At 38.0% G+C, this 20,792-nt stretch overlaps 1 protein-coding gene across 1 annotated transcript; it reads right to left on the bottom strand.

Annotated features, from left to right (window-relative positions):
- Nucleotides 1-200: 200 nt before the first annotated feature.
- LOC126619491 (uncharacterized) lies at nucleotides 201-4,094 on the bottom strand. The gene is made up of 13 exons (XM_050287889.1): nucleotides 3,545-4,094; nucleotides 3,182-3,319; nucleotides 2,663-2,744; nucleotides 2,468-2,544; nucleotides 2,220-2,335; nucleotides 2,029-2,137; nucleotides 1,821-1,937; nucleotides 1,541-1,632; nucleotides 1,377-1,443; nucleotides 1,209-1,290; nucleotides 1,014-1,105; nucleotides 766-909; nucleotides 201-651 (listed from the first exon to the last, which is right to left on the bottom strand). Exons 1-13 carry the CDS (start codon nucleotides 3,809-3,811, stop codon nucleotides 505-507), a joined length of 1,530 nt encoding a protein of 509 aa, XP_050143846.1. The 5' UTR covers nucleotides 3,812-4,094; the 3' UTR covers nucleotides 201-504.
- Between the last annotated feature and the right edge of the window lie 16,698 nt (nucleotides 4,095-20,792).

Below are 20,792 nucleotides of genomic sequence, written 5' to 3'. Positions count from 1 at the left end.
GGGGAGGGCAGGGTTCCTAGTATCGTTGGTCCTTACAAATTATGCATGCTGTCTTATTGTGGTTGTTTCCTTCAATTTATTTATTTTTTTTACTAGTTACCGATGGAGTTTGAACTCACGCCGTAAAACCTATATGCAAGTAAAAATGTTTTGCATATCACGAAGTTGGAAGTCTTTCACTAATGCAGATAGGTTTAACATTCTCTCCAAATTGAGCACTGCTGAACACTTTAATTTTCTATAAAGATTTGCAATACTAACTGATAATTCACATACTTTTTTGGGGGAATTTTGTACACATACTACTACTGTTTGTATAATAAGCAAACAAAATAAGAAAACATGAATAATCTATTCACTAGAAAAAAAAAATAAAATAAAATACACCATGCCGAAAAGAACCCGTGAAGGGTAAAGTTTCCGCACACCTCTCTGGAGAATCAACGAACAAAATAAAGGAGGTGAGTGGAAATCAGTTCCCGAATGTGACAACAAATTTTGCTTCTAGAGCTTCCAGTATATCTTCAGTTTGTGCAGGATGCCAGCAACTACTCCCCAGAACAAGATCTCTGCAAATATCACATATAAGAGGGTTCCCAGCCTCTCCGAGTGCCATACATCGATGAAAACATGGTTCTGGATCCAATTCACCTGTCAAAAGTTATGGAGAATTTCTCCATTCGTTAGATTACATTTTCCGGAAATTGTGATGAAACAATGGAAAACTTAGGATGACTATTGACAAGGAGTGTCGGTACTACTTACTAAGTTGTTGTCTTTGGACTCGTAATACCATCCGTTTACAAATGCTGCAAAGATGCCCTGAGCTGCCATCACAAACACCAGCATTGCATTCATTCCTATCCACTCTAGGAACAAAAATGGCTTCCGGCAGTGCCAAACATCGATCTGTTTTATGACAAGATAGTTACTAATTGTCCCTGCATTAATTTATAAATGGCACCCGAAATGAAGATGTGGGGAACTGGCTTTAACAGATTTAAGCGGTTTACCACCAAGTAAAATGCAGAAAAAATTAGTCCAGCTGCACCGCCGGTGAAACAAACATAGCTGAAGCTGTAGAGTTGCTTGTTGATAGGAATAGCTGCAAGCAAGTGGACAAATTAATTAAGAAAGTTTTTAGGAATAGATTGCTTGAGATGTGCCCGTAGTCAAGAACTAGGCACGGAAAGGTGAAAGACGCTGACCGTCCGTAAAATGTAGAATAATGGCTATGATGACCAAGACAACAGCCATTGAGACCCATTGTTTGAGCCTCTCCGCATGACCCTGCATGAAAATCCAACTTCGACATCCTTAATTTTCAAATTTAACTAAGAAGTGAAGTAATCTGCGAGTTTAGAGAGACCGGTAACCTTGAAATGGATCAAAACGTGGCCATAATGGATGCCAATGACGCCACTAAGGATAGCTGAAATCGAACTGTGAAAGAAGAGCAATCAAAAGTAATTAAAGTTTCATCATTGTTCCTTACAAGTATGTACTTTCACTGGTGCTAGTGTTGCTCAAATTGGCATACCTCAACAAGCCTTCAGGTTCAAATGGCCCTCTGCACCAATCTGGAGCATCCTTTCGAAGAGGACCATCACTTGGAGAGCTAAGTGTGCAGGCCTACAAAATCACAAGAAGAGATCATATCCATTAACAACAATCTCATAACAGGGCCTCGGGTGCAGGTATAAATTCTCTTAATGACTTGAGCTACAAGTAACAAGCCCCTTGCTATAAGTCACAGCTCCATTTTAAAGATAATGTAGACACTCAGTATACAACTGGATCAAGTAGAGCTAAGAGCTAACCTTCAAGCGTCTCCAGACGGGTTGTGTGTAGAGATGGTTTATGCCCCAGACCTGTCGATCCACATATCCAACGGCATTGCATGCAGGTCCTAGATGTCCTCTCATCCCACACTTAACCTGAAGCGAAAAACTTAAAATTAAGCAGTGCCAGAAATTGTAACGTATGCTGAAAACTTCGGATGCACTAGTCCCTAGCAAATATACATACCAAGAATTCTTTTGATACATGTTTTTCGTCTACAACAAAACTCCAATCTGGAACGTATAATGAAAATGTTGTGATCATGTAGACAAGGAACGCGACTAATCCTCCAATCCTGCATAATGATAAAACTACATATATTCACACTGAACAAAGTTAAAAAATTGGAAGGGATTATAATCTGTTGCATTACTTACCACTGCCATTTATATGCAGTGAAGATAGAGATGTGTCCAGGGCCAAGGACAGTTGGTCTGTGCTTGGTGGTGACTGTCTCTATCAGAGCAACAACAAAGTAAACCAATGCTATTCTCTGCTCACCATTTTACCAAAATGTAAACAACAACACGAGAGGCGATTAGATTCGGAAATGTCAGATTAATTAGTCCTTGAGTAATTTTCGTTAGAAAAAAAAGTATATATAAGTTTGGGTTTGGGGAAATACCTGGAGGATGCCGAACCATCGGATTTGTTTCATGTCAACACCATAAGAAAGATCATAGGGCGCATGGGAGTATCCTCCTGCACAACACATGAGAGTGAGAGAACTAATATTTGGAACAACGACAAATTCAATGTGTTATTATTTACAGAAAGTTACTTGAAAAGGAAGGCTTTTTTCTTGACAGAGGACTTTTACCTTGCAAAATAATTCCCCAAAACATAAGCTTCAATGTCCGTAAAATAATCTTCTTGATTGCATCACTTATCTTAGGAATTTTCTGCAGAATCAAAATTTTGACATATATGTCAATGATTTAATTTGCGTAAGGAGTAAATTAGGAAATTTGTTTACTTCTGCCTCTAGCTAGACTTAATTAACCAAAAGTTCTAAGGCGATAAGATTTTTAATTACCTTATGTATTGGGTAGTTGTGCGTTACATAATATGCAAGAGAGATATTAAGGGTAGTTGTGTAGGGTGATGGAGAGGAGTAGATTACATTTAGGGTTTGAACCCTTAAAATGTCACTTAAAAGGAGCATTATATATATATATATTAATTAATATATATTAAGGGTATAGATGCTATCCGCACCCATCTTTTTACCTTGTACACACTTCTCTCAATTTCCGACCGTAGGATATATAAATTGAAAAGAATGAAAGAACATAAATTAACTGGGTGTGTGTGGATAACACCGCCCTATATTAAATACCTTGAGAGCAAGAGCTATGGCGACCCCCACAATGAAGAGGAAGAAGGGCATCACGAAATCGGCCAATGTGCATCCGTTCCACGGTGAGTGATCAATACGTGCATATGCTCCTCCGGCATCATCTACCAATATCATCACCTGGATGTAGACATATACATGTGAGGGAAATGTTCTCTTGCCAGACCACGATATGTTGTTAATTAGATTGTAATAACCATAATAGTTGGTTAAGTGAAATTCAACACATAATGAAGCATATATATGTAAATATGTTCTAGTGTTAGACTGTAAATCATAAAGGTTTACCATATGTAGTCCAATGACAAGGCATATAGTACACTATAACATGAAATATATATGTACCACTATGGTAAGGCCTCTAAATGCATCCAAAGTAGCAACCCTCTTGGTCTTCTGCTTAACCACTGAAACTGGTTGCTCCTCTCCCTTGATTTCCTTCGCTTGCAGAGGAGCCACCGCCTCCACTTTCTTCCTCTCCTCATCCTCATGATCATGGGCAACGACATCGCTGCCACCATTCTGACCACTACTCGTCGTTACTATCTCCTTGATCAGCTCATCATCCTTCTTATGAAGACCTTCTTCCAACTTCTTAGCATCGTCCTCCATAGCTAACTAATGTCTTTCCCTCTCAGCAATAAAGTTTGTTGGATAAGTTTAGGCTTAGATAGTAATAGAAGTGAGAAGAATTAGGAAGAGCTAGCTAGCTAGGAATCTGAGCAAAGACAATTGTCTATTACAAGAAGGCCGGCCGTTGTTGCCTTTGGCTGGAGAAATGGGCCATGCAAATATAGGAAAAGATGATCACTATTTGTTTTGTTTTGTTTTTTTTTTTTGGGTCAGAAAACAACCATGATACCTATAATATATAATTAAAGATTAGAAATTTACTAAGGTGATGTAATTAAATATGATGAGTGGGACAAATCAAATAAGTTTGGGCAAGGAGAAGACAGAAATATGGTATGGATTCCATGGTGGGTAGCCAGTAATTGCCATAGTACTCGTCCTATAAATTTGGATGGTTAGTGACAATGGTACGTACGTATACGTAGTTATCTTATCCTCTGTTTTGTTCTTCATGGACTGAAATCTTTGGCTTTATTAACACTTTGATTTTTGCGTTGGATGGTACTGTAAGTTTTTCCGAACTAACTTGACCTTTATTATAACAATATCAACGTTCAAACAAATGAAAGATATGTACATATTTAACAATATAAGCGTTCAACCATTGATTTTACATTGCATTGAGTGGTATTGTAAGTTTTTTCTCTTATTATAACAATATAAACGTTCAAACGGTCAGACAAGATAATGATATATGAAAGGTATGTATATATATAATTAGTGTATACCTGATCGTGGACGGACTGTTTGACATTTGTTCTCCTGTATATGTGCCAAGGCAATCAAAACAATGTTCTAACTAACAATCGTTGGAGTTCCATTTGGCTTTGAAATCTCTTCTTCATCTTCTTCTTCTTCAAAAAAAAAAAAAAAAAAAAAAAATTACGAAAAAAAGTATTAAGACATCATCTCAATGCAGGCCAATGAGCGACCTTTTAATTTGGATTTAATTACCTCGTTCTAGTTTATACTTCACAAACAAAGACATGCCCATCTAACCAACTCATTCTTGTAACATGTCTAATATAATACTTCATCTTGGCCGTCCAATTGTTAAACCGTTTCATGGATGAGCTTGGGAAAAGAATTTACATTGAGCGGGTTTAGCATCACCGTGACATCCTGATCTAATAAATATCACATGTAAGTTTCTCTTCACTTCACATGGCATCAGTAGTGGATCTAGAAAAATATTCAGAGGGTCACATGTAAAAATTCACGAAAATTTCTTAGACATATAATAACATTAAAAATTAAACCATAATTCCATCATTCATAATCTATAGGATAAATAATAATACAAGTTACAATTGTCAACGACGCGTTTTCATACTTTGAAAACGCTGCTATGTAGCGTCATTATCAATAGAAGAAAAAACATTGCTCTCAGTATAAACCACTATGTTATCACTTAACCATTGATCTCCTATTCGGTTATGCAATGAATTTTTCACAATATTCATAGCGGAAAATGCTCGCTCTAAAGAAGGAGTAGCAACCGGTCAAATCAAAGCAAATATAATTAGCAAATACACAAGATTACATGCTATGCTCCTCCCCGTTTCCACCAATTTTTTTTTTCAAGGCTACCAATTCATTTCAATTGAGAAAATTTATTACTTGAACGCATAGCAAAAATATAATGCCCAGGTTGATATCTCTTTAAAGAAGCAGCAACAACCGGTAAAATCAAAGCAAATATAATTAACAAATACACAAGATTATATGCTATGCTCCTCCCCGTTTCCACCAAATTTTTTTCCAAGGCTACCAATTCATTTCAATTGAGAAAATTTACTACTTGAATGCATAGCAAAAATATAATGCCCAGGTTGATATTTCTTTTTAAACATAATAACACCGGCAACTCCTCTTTAAGACATTTTATCAAGTAGTTGGAGGGCATATGTATGAAGGAAAACTTTAACCTTCAAGGGGCAGAACCTAAGTCATCTATAGAGATTCACCCTTGCCCCTTAATGGATCCGCTAATGCATAACATAACATTTCATTATTAGATCAAGATGTCATGCAGTGATGAACCTATTTCATCTATGGCAAAGAGGTATCGTAGTATCAGAACAAAAACTTCCTACTAAGCCAGTAAACTGCCTAGAGAATACTGATTTCTACAAAACCCTAGCTACACTGGGTGTGTATAGAACCACCAATGCTAATAGCAATTTAATACTGACGACATAAATGTATGGGTGACTATGGTAGTTGATGCAAGTGAATCTCTCGTACACATCAACAACCCATAGCCACTCATGCTAGTACTACTACGACAAAGCCAAAAATGACCAACCAGTCCACCACGTAGAGATTGCATGGATACAGAACTTGGGGCAAAATTCCCCAACAAACCCTACACTTGCTAAAACCCTTACTACTTGGACAAGCAAAACATGAAACTGATACTGCATTTGGGCCTCGTGAATCAATGAGACGGAGACTGAAATCGCTTTTGTCGCTCCGGATTTCCTCTTGGTCGAAAGGGTCGAGGCAGGAAGGAGAACGCTAAATATACACCTTGCGGGTCGAGGCAGGAAGGAGAACGCTAAATATACACCTTGCATAGTAAACTTGCCTCTTGGAAGGCCAAATCCTTATCTTTAGCTAGTCGTGCAACCCTGATACAGTCTGTTACATTTGCTATTCCCATCTATGCCATGCAGACAGTCAAATTGCCAGCAAATGTGTGCAAAAAGGTGGATTAACTGAATAAAAGATTCTTATGGGGAGGTTCTGTGGATAAAGCCAAGGTGCACCTAGTTAAATGGAGCTAGGTTTGTTGTCCCAAAGTCAATGGGGCCTAGGCCTGAAACAAATGAATGATATGAACTCGGCCCTTCTTGCTAAAGCCAGTTGGAGAATGATTCAAAAGGATGAGGGCTTATGGGCTAAGACTTTCTCTTAAATAAATTTGAAAGATGTTGCCTTGATCCCCAATACTCAGATAAATGAGGAGGAAAAAGTTGCTTATTTTCTTTTATATTCGATGGCCAATGGAATGTTAACAAATGGAGAGATGTGCTACCTAAGATATTGTGGAAGAGATTATTAGGATCCCTGCTGGACTTATTGATTCTGATGATGATAGATACATCTGGCAGGGTTCGACTAATGGAACCTTCTCTATTAAAACTGCTTACAACCTTGCAGCCTCCCTTGATGTACAAACTGACTAGGAGGGAAGCTTCCTATGGAAAATACAACTCCCACCCAGGGTGAAAGCTTTCTTCTGGTTGTTGGGGTAGAATAAGCTACTTATAAATGCTCAGAGGTTTAAAAGATCGATGACCAATGACCCTACTTGCAGTCATTGTGGATGCACCTGGGAAGACAGTATTCACTGCATGAGGGGCTATACTAGGGTCAAATCTCTTTTGGATGGTCTTGGCATCTCTTCTTGGTCAACTCCTTTAATTTTCCCTTAATGGCTCAAGGCCAATCTATCTTCCAACAAAAAAACCAGGTTTCATTTGTGTTGGGGTCAAGTTTTTGGTTTATGTTGCTGGTTCCTGTGGAGGTGGAGAAATCTTAAAATTTTTTACTCGGATCAACCTCCCCAGATCTGCATTTGGAACTATGCCAGGGAATGGTGACTGGCCACTACATTTTTGCATTCTAAACCAGCTCGAGTTGAAGCTTATCTAGCTTGGGATCCCTCCCCCCACCAAAGTGGATTAAGGTGAATATTGATGGTTGCATGAAGGGTCCCAACGAATCTATTGGTACTGGTGGTCTCTTAAGAGATAATAATAGGAACTGGATTTCTGGGTTCACTGCCAGCCTTGGGAAGGGTAAATTATAGCTGCAGAACTTTGGGGCTTTTTTTTTGGATTACGCTTGGCTTGGATAAGAGGTTTTAGATCTATTAAGGTGGAGGTGGATTCTGCTACTGTTGTGACTCTTGTTAATCAGCCGGATAATTCTCTCCATCATCTCCATACCCTGATCCGTGGCTGCCAAGCTTACTTGGAGATGGACTGGCATTGCTAGCTCTCCTTTATCTATAAGGAGAAGAAATTCTCTGTAGACTACTTGGCAAGCATTGGATTGACTTATGACCTGGGTTATTTTGAATCGCAAAGTCATCCTCCTGGTTGTATTCATTTTCTATTTGAAGACTCTCTTGGGTATGCTCGACCCAGAGAGGTAATTAGATAGTTTCTTTTTTGTTTTGGGCCATTCAGTCCCCCCAAAAAAGAAATGTTCCAGCTACCTTTGTTTGCATATGGATTCACATGGATTTCATAGAACTAAAGAAAGATATTGCCTCTAGATATGAGATTCCAAAGATTCGATTTGAAGCTCTCTCTATCGACTCCTCATTCCCCGGCATAGAAGATCAGATCAACGAGTTCTGGTGTAAGCCCTTCCTTCTTCCCTAATCCAAGCAACGGCAATACAAGGCAGAGTACCGCCTAGCTTCGGATGCTAGTTCAGAACTTTTGATAGAAGGTTTCCCGGTTGCATTGGTTAGTAGATCCGGGGGGTGTTGATTCATTCTGCCTCTCTCCAGTTGCCGGCTGGTTTGGGTCTAGGCAGAGAAAGACAGATTTACAGTTCTGCGCCCAAAGAGAGAGATTAACTACGGAGACTAAGCTGCCTCCTCACCGCGAGGATTTGATCCATCTTTCATACTGACACCCGTTTACTAAACTACTTGAGCCCGCACCGATGTTCGTTCATCACAGTGATCCGGGATCAGAAAAGGTTTGGAAGACATAATGCTTCCTCTGCTCGTCATTGATCGAATGAACTGCTATTCCTGAACGTGGATGCATGGGTTAGCCATGTTCCATTGTCGCCTGAAGGGCCTAAAAAAAGAGCTAGAACAGGAGTTTAGTGGTCCTGTAATAGGGTTGGGTTGGTTGGGCGGAGCTCCCGGACGCCGACCCGCCCCGCACGCTGCCGATCGGGGAGTGGATGAAAGATGAGTTAAACTGATGTTAAGAGAAGAAAAACAAATATAAAAATGTTTATGGTATCGCGCGAAGCGCGGGCGAGGAATCCTCCTTATTTTCCGGATATGTTGGACCCTTGCTCTCAGAAGAATGACAGGACTAGAGTAAAGAACGTAAGTGAAGTGCATAGAATTCAGTGCGGTGACGTGAAGAAAGGGAAGGGACTATCCCTATCGGCCAATGATAATCAAAGGCACTCAGCTAGAGCGGCAAGCCAACCAACAGAGAACACATAACTGAAGAGTAAGAGTGTCGGGGTCAACAACTCCTCTACCTAGCCTGTACTAAACTTAATTTTTGTCGAAGTCAAAGTGTTGCCATCAAGCTCTATGCTTAGCTTAAGGTAGATAGAGTCGTTTGATGCGAAAATTAACTTAACACACAAATTTAACCCTCTTTTGACAATTGTAGTATAAGTATAAGTAGGGATCGTTCTATACCGGGGATTAGGAGGGCTTGCTAATAACCTCTATACTGACTCAAAAATATAAAACTAAACTTAAAAACACTTAACAAGACTCACAAGACTCAAAGCAAACTTAAAATATTCAAAACAGCTGAAAACAACCAAATAAACTTAAACTAGACACTAGGAATGACTTTGGACGAAAATTGACTTTTACTTGAATCAAAACACTTAAAAACACAAACTAAAACAGATTTGAAACACTTTGAAACAATAAACTAAAAGGGCGGTTTTGATTTGGATGAAGTTGAAACAAACAAACAAATATGAAAAACTAGACAGATTGTAAAACAAATTTGAGAAATAAGATGATGGATGGGATAGCTAGAGGCTTTTTCTCCACACATGATATATATGCAAATAACTCGATTTCCAGTTACTACTTCATTGAATTATGAACGACAATGCTCCAAATTAACCGTGACATCACTAGTTAACTCTCAGATTTTCCTTGTTTTATTGGATTGGATGACATCATTCGACAACCCAAAACATTCTTCTAAAGTTCCTTACATGACATCATAATAGAGATACAATCAAAGATCATTACGTTTAATGAAAATCATAAGCATTGACAAAGCACTTGCAACTATGACATCATGTCACTCATGCTAGGAATTGAACTTAACGCGATCATTTATAAGCGACCTTCATTACATGTAAATATAAGTTTGTAACAATTATGTGAAACTTCCTTATATTCTAGCAACGGATTTATGCATGCCAATTAAGTGTCGACCCTTAATTAACAAATACAAATAAGTTATCAATCAAATAGTTAAGCCAATTGCATTCACGATTCAAGAGTTCATAACTGGAATTTATCAAATTATATTGCACACATAATCATGGCTTTGAAATCACCCTTAGCTAAGAGGGGTTTAGCCACTCATATTTACAACAAAATGAAAGGAAATGAATTTAAACATTAGAAAGAAAACACCTAAACGCTCCAACGATCCAAGTTGGACAGCAAGCATGTCCAAGCACTTTCCTTCCCTTCCTTTGCTACGGCACAAGGTGTTGGTGAGTGTTTGAAGGTTTGTTTGTATGGAGGAATGGATGTGAAGATGAATAGATGTGTTTGGATGAAGGTTGTGTTGAAATGGGAGTGAATGATCTAACCAAGTATGAACTCCATTTATGTTACACACACTTCCTTTTATAGAGGAAGTGCATGGCAATGGAGGGGAACATGGAGTGGTGTAGCAATTGAGTGCAATGATTCAATGTAATGATGCATGAATCTGAAATGATGGAGGGAACGTGGAGTGGTGTAGCAATTGAGTGCAATGATTCAATGTAATGATGCATGAATATGAAATGATGGAGGAAACAAGGAATGGTGTAGCAATTGAGTGCAATAATTCAATGTAATGATGCATGAAATCTGAAATGATGGAGGGAACAAGGAATGGTGTAGCAATTGAGTGCAATGATTCAATGTAATGATGCATGAAATCTGAAATAATGAAGGGGACAAGGGTGATTATGCATGGCATGGGTGGAAAGGTGAGTAAGTGGTAAATCAATGAGTGCAAAGAGGTGAAAGGATATTGTGCACATGGTAGACAAAGGAAAGGAAGTGGAATGATGCAACAAATGAGTCAATGGAGGGAACATGGATGATGATGCACGGCATAGGAATCCAAAGGGAGTGCAATGGTGGTGCACGACAATGATGGAAAGGTGAATGGTGGAGTGACACCCCTTTGTGGCTGAGCTCTTTGTTTTTTTTTTACATTAATTCTTCTTTCTCTTTCACACATCCCTAGCCTCTTTAGTCTTCAATTTCGTCCATCCACCTTGCTCCATGCATGTACTATTCATTCCAAGCCCAAAACTGCTCCAAAATGCACCAAAATGCATCTTATTGCTTTATAAGGCCTATGGACCTACAAACACACGAAAATAGCTTAAAATACATAATTAACTAAGAAATAACAACATAAATGCATGAGAACAACCTAACTTGGTTGCATTAATATGCTCCTATCATCGTTCCCCCAAGTGCATCGGGTCACTTCTCCTAAAGTGTCATCCTCCCTCACTTCCTAAAACGATTGAGTACCTCCATTCTTGGAGAGGTAAGAAAGTCTCGGAGGTGAGTGGGTAGGTGTTCAGTGAAGACGAGGTGACGAACTAAGTGGGACTCTTGATCAATAGACCGCTCATGGCTCAGATCCTTATTTATAAATTAAGGATAAGGAGAAGATAGTTACAGTAAAAAATTTAAGAAAATGTGGGCGAGCATAAGCCGCAGTGACCGACTGACCCAATGGCTTATGCTCGCTCGAAATATCATAGAAGAAGTTGTATTTATGTTGTTTTTCAAAACAACTTCCAGCAACACCCTCTGTTGCCGTTACAGAAAGGCTCCCTTCCCTTTTTGCAATGAAAGGTCGAAGACGCAGGCAACAACAAATGCAAACAGGTGGAACGCCCACAGCTTCGAGATAATGAGTTCAAAATGAAATTCCGTGTAGTCAAGTGCGCGTGCTAAACACTTTAAGATAATATGTTAGTCTTGTGTGCGATAGGATGTCCTGTGCCCGAGACGCACAAGGTATACTGATTTCTGAAAGGCCTAGGCCCAAACTAACAGACTTTCGTCATCACCATCATGGCAAAACATCTGATACCCTCTCTCAAGGAGATTATTCCCCAATTTCCGAGTAACAAACTCCTTTTTCAGTCCTACTCTCCTCGTTCTCTTGAGATAGCATGCCAATTGAAGAAGATCCTTAGGCAAGCATAATGGACGAGTCGCAGCCCTCAACAGGTTCATATCCAGATCATCAGACAAGTGTCGACCTCTTTTTCAGCTCCTGAAGAAGAATACCACATTTGAGTGGACGTCTGACTGCGAAGAAGCCTTTCAACCCCTCAAAAAAGATCCCGGTAAGCCTCCTATCATATCCACGCCGGTCCCCCACGAGGTCCTAGGTCTGTACCTAGCAGCAACAGAGTCCTCAATTAGCTCTGTCCTATTCCGCTGGGATGGGGGACAGGAGAAGCCGGTCTACTTCACCAGTAAGACCTTATTGGACACAGAGATGAGGTACTCTAAGGTCGAGAAAGTTGCACAAGGATACAATCAAGAGTTAGGTCTGGACTATGAGGAGACCAGTTGTTAGGCACACAACTGCAAGGCTTATCTTGGCCTTAGCTGCTACAAATGGTTGGAAGCTTAGACAGCTAGATGTTAAAAATTGTGGAGAATGAAAAGAAGAAGTCTACATGAGGCAGCCTCAGGTTTTTGAGGATAGTGAACATCCTAATTTTGTTTGTAAGCTTCAAAAGTCCTTATCTATATGGACTTAAACAGGACCTAAGGGTGTGGAGAAGTTCACAGGCTTGAACTTTAGGATTCATGGTTTACCAGAAAAACCATTCATTCGTTGTGTGGTCTAGTGTGATCGAATTGTCGAATACTTAAACCAATGCAATTCAAATTTGGATTTGGAATTTGATCATAAAACAGCCACGCATCTTTTGCTTGTCCAATTGAATGCATGGATGAATTGACAAACAAAATACGTTTAATTTGTAGTACTTCGAGTTTGTGCCTAATACTAATCAACCCTAATTTGAAATTTAATAATACAAGATTAATCCAAAACGTGTTGATGCACTCCTGTAGAAGTTTTGAGCTCCTTTAGTCCCACATCGGGGAACTTAAGGGAACTTGAGTTCCTTATATTAAGTTAATCACCTTTATTAGTGATTAGGTGTTGGACCATTTGGAATGAATTGAGGTTTGGACCGCTAATTGTGTGGATTAGGCTTGATGATTATACCATAATATTAATTAATCAAGACAATGGCCTTGGGCCTAAGAATTAAAATTAATCAGATCATTAATTTTAATTTCGAATTACGTTTTTTAATTAAAATTAATTAAAAATGTTTTGATTAATAGACACAACTCGTGTAGCTTCAGATACATCCAAAAGGTATTTGAAGAGGTATGAAAGAGTCTATATAACTGGAATCTCAATTCCATTGTAGATTCTTTTCTTTTTCCCATCTCTCCCATACTAAACCTTACAGAGAGTAAACACACAAAGCAATTCGCTAGAATTCTATAATCTAGTGCGGGTTGTAGAATTAAGTAGTTGTACCCTAGTAGAGCAAACGTTGTAGAACCACAAGCACAAGAGTGGGACGGAAATACTGTTCGAAGGACATAGCTTTTGCACTAGCCTCTACCTGTAGTTAATCAAGTTAGTACTATTTTAATTCTTGTATTTATTTCTGTATTTCATTCTGTATAGCAAATATTTTTGGTTAATAATTTATTAGAATTTCAAGTTATGTTATTTCTGTTATTTTTATTTATTTCTGAATTGTTCTCCAACAACTCCTTCATGTTTTGAAAAGTTCACTTGATCCAAAATCATAACAAAAACTAAGAAAACCCCCTCTATAGTTTTATAAATATGCATGTGATATCATCATTTATTAGTGATTGATTAGACGTGGTCTCGCTTGTTGATGATGAGTATTACCCCAGTATAATGTACAAATCTGTTGCGTCAAACATATTTGTAATTGCGGTGTTTGTGGTAACCGAATAACAATTTACTCATTATATTTCTTTGTGTAAATTCCCTCCATATCAATGTATTGATCATTAGATACAATATATACCCTATTAGATATCAGTGGCATGTGGCAGTATTTGGATTGTACATGTGTCTTTTTTAGTTTTGTAAGGTTGTTACTAACAGACTTGTTTGTAGTAACGGCGTTTAGTGGTTTTGTATCAGCTATATAGGCTGGCTTCACAATGTAAAAAGTCACTTATGAAATAATAGATTGATTGGTTTTGTATTCTGGTACAAGAGTACTGGTTGAATGCTACGATTGTATCAAACCCATGTAATCTTTTGTAATCGATCTCGTTGATTAATGAAATATGTCCATCGTTTCTTGTCATGTGATACCAAATAAGTTAAACGAGTTTGTCACGTCAAAATCAAATTGTTTGTACTTAAATTTAGTATTTGTATCCAATCAAACTTTGTTTTCAAAATTGTTTTCAAAATTATAATTTTGTGTTAGAAAATCATTGCCCCTCTCAAATATCTCATTTCTTTCCTTATCTAAAGCTCCCAAAAGACAAGCTTTGGAGCATAAAATATGGCCAAATCATATAACATTTTTGCATGGTTTTCATGTCATTTTCCCAAAAGACGGTTCTTCCTTTGAAATTTACACCAAAAAAGTCGTTGCGTTCTAACGGTATGTGATGCATAGTGTGGAAGAGTCAACGGGAAAAGTGAAGAAAATAAATAAGTATCAAGCTTTGAAATTAAAGAAAATGCAAAAATATGCAGTGTCCTGTTGTCTTGCACTTACACCAACTTTTAAATCTACACGGTGAAGATAAACATGAAGATGCATAAAGTGGTTCCTCATTTAAATGATACACCATCCTAGACTTAATCTCGGCATGGTCAGATTGAGGACTTTAAACCAAACCCTTGTTGAAAGGCAATCCAACAACTTAATTGTGCGAATTAAGTTAGGATTCCTAATTAAGGTGCATGGAGTTGGAAAATATAATTTGTGAACAAAACACAATAAATCCAATAATTAGTACAAAATTAGGACTAAATAATAGGTTAAAGATGTACAAAATATATGTGAACTAATAGCGTAACAAATACCCCCAAACCTGTCTTTTAATAGGCATCAAGCAAAACCTAAAATAAAACAAAAAACAAAAAAACAAAATCTAACTAAGCCCACTTTCGTTGGTGAACAATTGCATTGAGCATATGCAACAAGCCTCTAGGAGTAATGTCTCTTGTGGGTTTACTATTTACGCTACCCATAATCGCTTTATAGAAAAGAAAAGGTGTTAAGGACATCACTCCCATCAATTAATGAAAATCAATGCATACCAATCACACTTCCAAAACTAAAGTCATGCCCTTAAAAGCGAATGCACCATATGAGAAAATACGTAGCCAATGTCCCAAGTATTCAGGCTTAAAAAAATTCACACTCAATGTGCGTACAAATCCGCCTCGACTTTAAGCCTCACCAAATAACACATTATTTTTTCTCAGAACCTAAGCCTTGTGCTTGGTTAACTAAGAAATCTGTACTTAGTTGACTGATGAGTTTTACTAGTCAATTATGCATGTTTTAATTCATAATTGCTTTGTCATTTTTGTTTGCATAATTAACATATATATGAATGTGTTCAAGTTTGGGACTTATTGTTGTGAGATAGATCTTGGTAGACTCTAACTAGTTAGGCCTACTAGTCAATTAAGTTTAGTTCTAGCAACTCTACTTTTTGTCGTTGACAAACTTGTAACTAGTTGACTAGCTCATTTGACTAGTCTACTATGCAAAGTTAAACTTTGAATTACGGGATATTCCGCCTAGTACCAAATTCAGAAAGATTATATAACCTAATGGTTGTGGGTTATAACATTCAAACCTAGGCTTTACACCGTTCAAGGGAATAATTGAAAGGGAGCTCCGGAAATCCTTCAAGTGGTGGCTCTGAACTCCGACCTTGAGTACATTCTGCGACCATCTTGTGCCTAAGCAGATTCAGACTATGAAATCCTCAAGAGGAATTTTATTCTAGTGGAGCTATAATACATGGAAATGCCTTATCTAAGTCAGCTAAGTGTACTTCGATTGAAAATGCTTAGGTCCAATATATAGGGTCTGACAAAAAGATTCCAAAGGTGTTATCCACATGCAAGTGACCAGGTCCCTAACAAACTTTTGTTTAAGATTCACTAAGGATGGACACACAATTTGGACTAAGAAGGAAGCCGTTTCTTGGTAGCATGTTGCAACTATTAAAATCCTCAAACCCGAAATAGAGCAAGGTGAACAAAAAGCGGATACAATCTTACTTAAAGGAAGAAGATTGGCCTGGCATCAAGAACCAGAGGCCATTCTAGACACGACTCAACACTTTTTGATCCTTAATTCGATCAATGCATCATAGCAAGTTAGAAGTAAAAGATTTTTCATGGATTTTAGACTTGGTATCGGAGTAGGGTGGTATTTCTTTAAAAATGTGCTCTTTCATTTCCAACAGAGATGCTTGTTATTCTAACTTGTCCAACTCACTTTCGGAGGATGGCGAGAGGGCTCCAATGAAAAATACCTCATTGAAGTCTCATACACTCTACTAAGTTAAACCTATATGCAAAGACTGCAAGGAGGATGTTGGTTTGGCTATGAAGCAGAGTATGAAGACTGAAGAAACCGATAGGGGAAAGAAATTCACTATTGAAAGGTTATGGCTCATCCTTACTTCCTTTAACAATTCTTGATAACAACGAATAGGAGTGTTGCAAGTTTCTTGGCTACATATCCTAAGCATCAACTGCTCAAGGTGAGGAATGAGTATGAGAGGTGGAGTGTAACAGAAACTGAGGAAAGCCACACTTTGACCTGAAATCTAGAAAAAGGAAGTTGGAAAAAAAAATCCATGCTATTTAAAAAAGAGTCTCTAAATAATCTCACCGTTGAATTTAGAACATCTTATCTTGAGATTCATGTGTTCGAAGGTTGAAGCCACTTGATAATAGAAAGAGTTGCCTCTTGTTTATTTTACACACGCAACATGATAGACTTCATCATTGTTGTCTTCGTGCCACAACTTTCGATGTTGTACGTCTGAATCCATAATGTCACAATTTGCAGTTTACGAAGTCGGATGGCCATGTGTTAAAAGAATTTGAACAGTACGTATTTCGATTTACTATGAAAGGCATGGTCTTTGGATAACTATCCATCTTCGAGGAGAACAACTATTTTACATACATAGTTAGGAATAATTGTGGGACTTCAGAGCCAAAGTAAGGTGGATTAGAATATGAGTACCTCAGAAGTCCAGTCATGGGCTCAACAATTTCTATCTCAGAGCTGCATAGACATACCAATGATGTCGCCATCATCTTAATTCGAATAAGTGGGCTAAGTTCGTCAACTTCGCTGAAAATGACCATTCTTATTCCGCAAGATACGGAAACCTGATCCGATATAGAATCAACAATGTTTCATATATTTGTGGAGATTCTTACAATTTAGGGATTTGGTGTGCGTCACAAGCAATCACACTCCTAAGATTATACAATATCTACTGCTAGATATCATTTGAGATTCTCTCAATTTAATATAGATTTTATATCCTAAAATGACTCTCTCTCTATTGGTATAAATTTTAAATTTAAATTCAACACTTTATTAATTTAATTTTGTTAAAGCAATTTGAAGTTGACTAAAATAGGAGTCAATATTGCTCCAAAGCCTCTGCTTATCAACGTATAAACTTCATTATAATATGCTGACAGAATCATGCTATAATTATTGTGGACAAATATTAGGCCTAAATACTACCCCATGTAACTCCAACATGCCCAGTTAACTTTCAAATATATTTTCGGTTTCTGGCGCAGCAAATTCTGCAGAAGATTACAGCACAAAAGCAGGGTAAATGTCATGGTTGCTAATTCAACACTGATTGACAGTAACAAGAATACATGCAAGAGTAATGTTATTTATACCATGTTTTTGTACCACATTTTCATAATCTTTGGTGGCATTTGATGTTGATAGCAACATCATTTGAATTAATCAGATTTTTAAATTTAGTTTATTATTTAATAAACTAATAATTAAGAAAAATTAGTTAATTAAATGATGATTGTGGTATACGAGGAGTCTTTCTCTTTCCTTTCCTTGGGTTTTGCAAATTTTTTCAAATGATGTGGCTGTTCACATCTAATGCCACCTAAAATAGTATACAAATATGATATAAAAACACATTATGAATATCGTTACTCTATATGCAGAGTTTCCATTTTCCTCTGCTCTTTATTTACACCACTATACTGAAATATCATTGATAGAATATTATCTTAGTTAGGATTGAATTGCAGAAACTTTAGAAGTTGCCGCTAGGCTCGTGCAACATGCTAATTTAGTGCCACATTCACAATTCATATCCACATCCGTGATAGATTATGAGAGATTATATTAATATACTCTAAATTACTTTTTCCTCTCTTTTAAATTTTTAATATTTTTTATAAAATGTTAGTGGCTGTAGTATATAAAAAAAAAATTAAAAAGCATGGGGGAAAGTAATTTAGGGCAGGTTTCTTTGTTCAGGACTGGCCCAGTCATGAGAGAGTGCAGGTGCTGTCGTATATACATCACATCAAGATTAGTGTGTGTATATATATGCATATGGTTAATTTGTACTACTGAATATAATTCTTTTAACCAAGACTGATGTCTGCTAAACTAGACATCAAATTTGTATTTTCTTTATTCAGAATCAACTAAATAAGGAAAGAAACTTTAGTAGACTGCCTGATTAGGACAACTCTCACATAATATGAGTTGATGCTTCAGATTGAGTAAGACTAACATACAAGAAATATTATGTTTTTGTGAAAATTGTCCTACATATTACGCTCATGGTCATGGTCCGCATTCCTATAGTTGTCCTAAACGATAGTCATGCAGTATGCACATCACGAAAATTATATATATATGCATATGGTTAATTTGTACAAAAAGCATTTTCTAACTGCACACATGTTGCAAAATGTGCACAAATTGAATCCCAAGTCTGCAGTACGCACCTTATCGTTTACTAGCATTCCTCCTCGAGGTAGGTCAACTTCCTAGTCAATGTGAAACCTCCATTGCTCACTCCGTTCCAGCCAAATTTCTGTTAAATATATTATAGGGTAAATTACACTTTCATACCTCAAGTTTGAGCTCTATTTCAATTCCTTATAACATCTTTAAAACATTTCACTTTTATACCTTAAGTACTATTTTATTTCAAAATAATACATCCGTTACATTTTCCATCCATTGATCCGTTAAATGCTGACGTGACTTGGCTGCCAAATGTCTACCACTTGGCAAACAAAATAATATTTTATTTAAAAAAAAACCTGAATTTTTACAAATAAAATAAAATAAAATAAAAAATTGAAACCCCAGGTAGAAGAAGAAGAGGAAAAGGAGGGAGGAAGAAAAGAAAAAAAAAAAACCAACTCCCCCTGTCCACAACCCTCCTCCTGTCCCCCCCCCCCCCCGGGCGGAGACCCAGCTGTCCCCTCTCCCCGCGCGACCCTCCTCCCTCCGCGATCTGGTGATTATCAGCAGGAAGAAGAAGAGGAGGGAGGAAGAAAAGAAAAAAAAAAACAACCCCCCGCCCGGCCTGGCCCGAAGAAGAAATCTGAAGCAGGAAGAAGAAGAGGAAGAGGAGGGAGGAAGAAAAGAAAAAAAAAACCAACCCCCCCCCCCCCCCGCCGAAGACCCATCTCCCCCCTCTTCCTGCGTGACCCTCCTCCCTCTACGATCTGGTGATCTTCAATGTGGGTGAGTTTTGAAATTACTTTGAGTTGGTCGATGGGGTGATATTTTTCTTTCTTTCTTTGTCCCTTTTCTTCTTCTTCTTTTTTTGTTTGTAAAAATTCAGGTTTTTTAAAAAAAATTAAAAAATTATTTTGTTTGCCACGTGGCAGACATTTGGCAGCCACGTCAGCATTTAACGGATCAATGGATGGAAAATATAATGTGTTTATACCATATTTAGGGCCTCGTATTTAGACCTCGTATAAATACTCGAGGGACTTAAATGTAATTATGTAATAAAGGAAGGAGCAAATATGTAATAAGTGAGGAGTCCTTATTCTATAAAAGGACCCCTCACCCTCACAATTAGGGGAGGCGAATTCTGGAGCCTTCTCACCCCTCTCACATCCCCTCTCATATTCAAAGGTTCTTTCCCTCACAAATACTCTCAGAGAAATACAATCAGTGTGGACGTAGCCCAAACCTTTGGGTGAACCACGATACATCTTGTGTTATTTACATTTCATGCAGATTCACGGTCGGATTTACGTTGTACCAAGACCTCAGGTTTTGTACAGCCACATTTGGCGCCGTCTGTGAGAATCGACACAAAAAGCTATGTCGGTTCTCTCTCTCAATTTTTCACCTCCACCATGAATCTGTAAAATAAAAAAAAACCAGAAACAAAAAAGAAACCTCCACCGTATCAATCTAACAACATCACAGTCTGACTGAAGCACAGAATAATAAACCAGATATAGCTCTGATACCTACAGCCACAGGCTTTGCTAATCTCACCACCCAAACCCTTTCCTCCATCGTACCACCGCCTCTTCACCACCCACAAACCTTCTCAAACTCCTCCACCTCAACACTGAAAAAGCTTTACAATGAGGAGCAGGATAACCCAACCACGACTTCACTAAGCAGCAGAACTCTGTTGAATTTCTCTGAAACTTGAAACTCTATCGCGGTCGCCCCCTCGCCACTGCCTACAGGAGCTACTCATCCTCCGCGAAGTCCTCGTTTCCCTCCGCCATGCCAGGCACTGAATCGCAGGGGCTGGAGTGGCCAGCCAAGCGCATCAGGGACACCTTTATTAAGTTTTTCGAGGAGAAAGGCCACGACTCACTTCAGCAAACCTGTTTATGTGATT

Source organism: Malus sylvestris, chromosome 4, assembly GCF_916048215.2.
Source record: "Malus sylvestris chromosome 4, drMalSylv7.2, whole genome shotgun sequence".
Taxonomy (NCBI): domain Eukaryota; kingdom Viridiplantae; phylum Streptophyta; class Magnoliopsida; order Rosales; family Rosaceae; genus Malus; species Malus sylvestris.
The sequence above is the reverse complement of the archived record's forward strand: the minus strand, read 5'-3'. Positions and strand labels throughout refer to the sequence as shown.

Coding starts and splice junctions, on each gene's coding strand:
- LOC126619491 (XM_050287889.1), bottom strand. CDS start 3,811: ATGGAGGACGATGCTAAGAAGTTGGAAGAAGGTCTTCATAAGAAGGAT. Junction 1,938..2,028: donor ATGTATCAAAAGAATTCTTG/GTATGTATATTT, acceptor TTTTCGCTTCAG/GTTAAGTGTGGGATGAGAGG. Junction 1,444..1,540: donor GAACCTGAAGGCTTGTTGAG/GTATGCCAATTT, acceptor CTTCTTTCACAG/TTCGATTTCAGCTATCCTTA.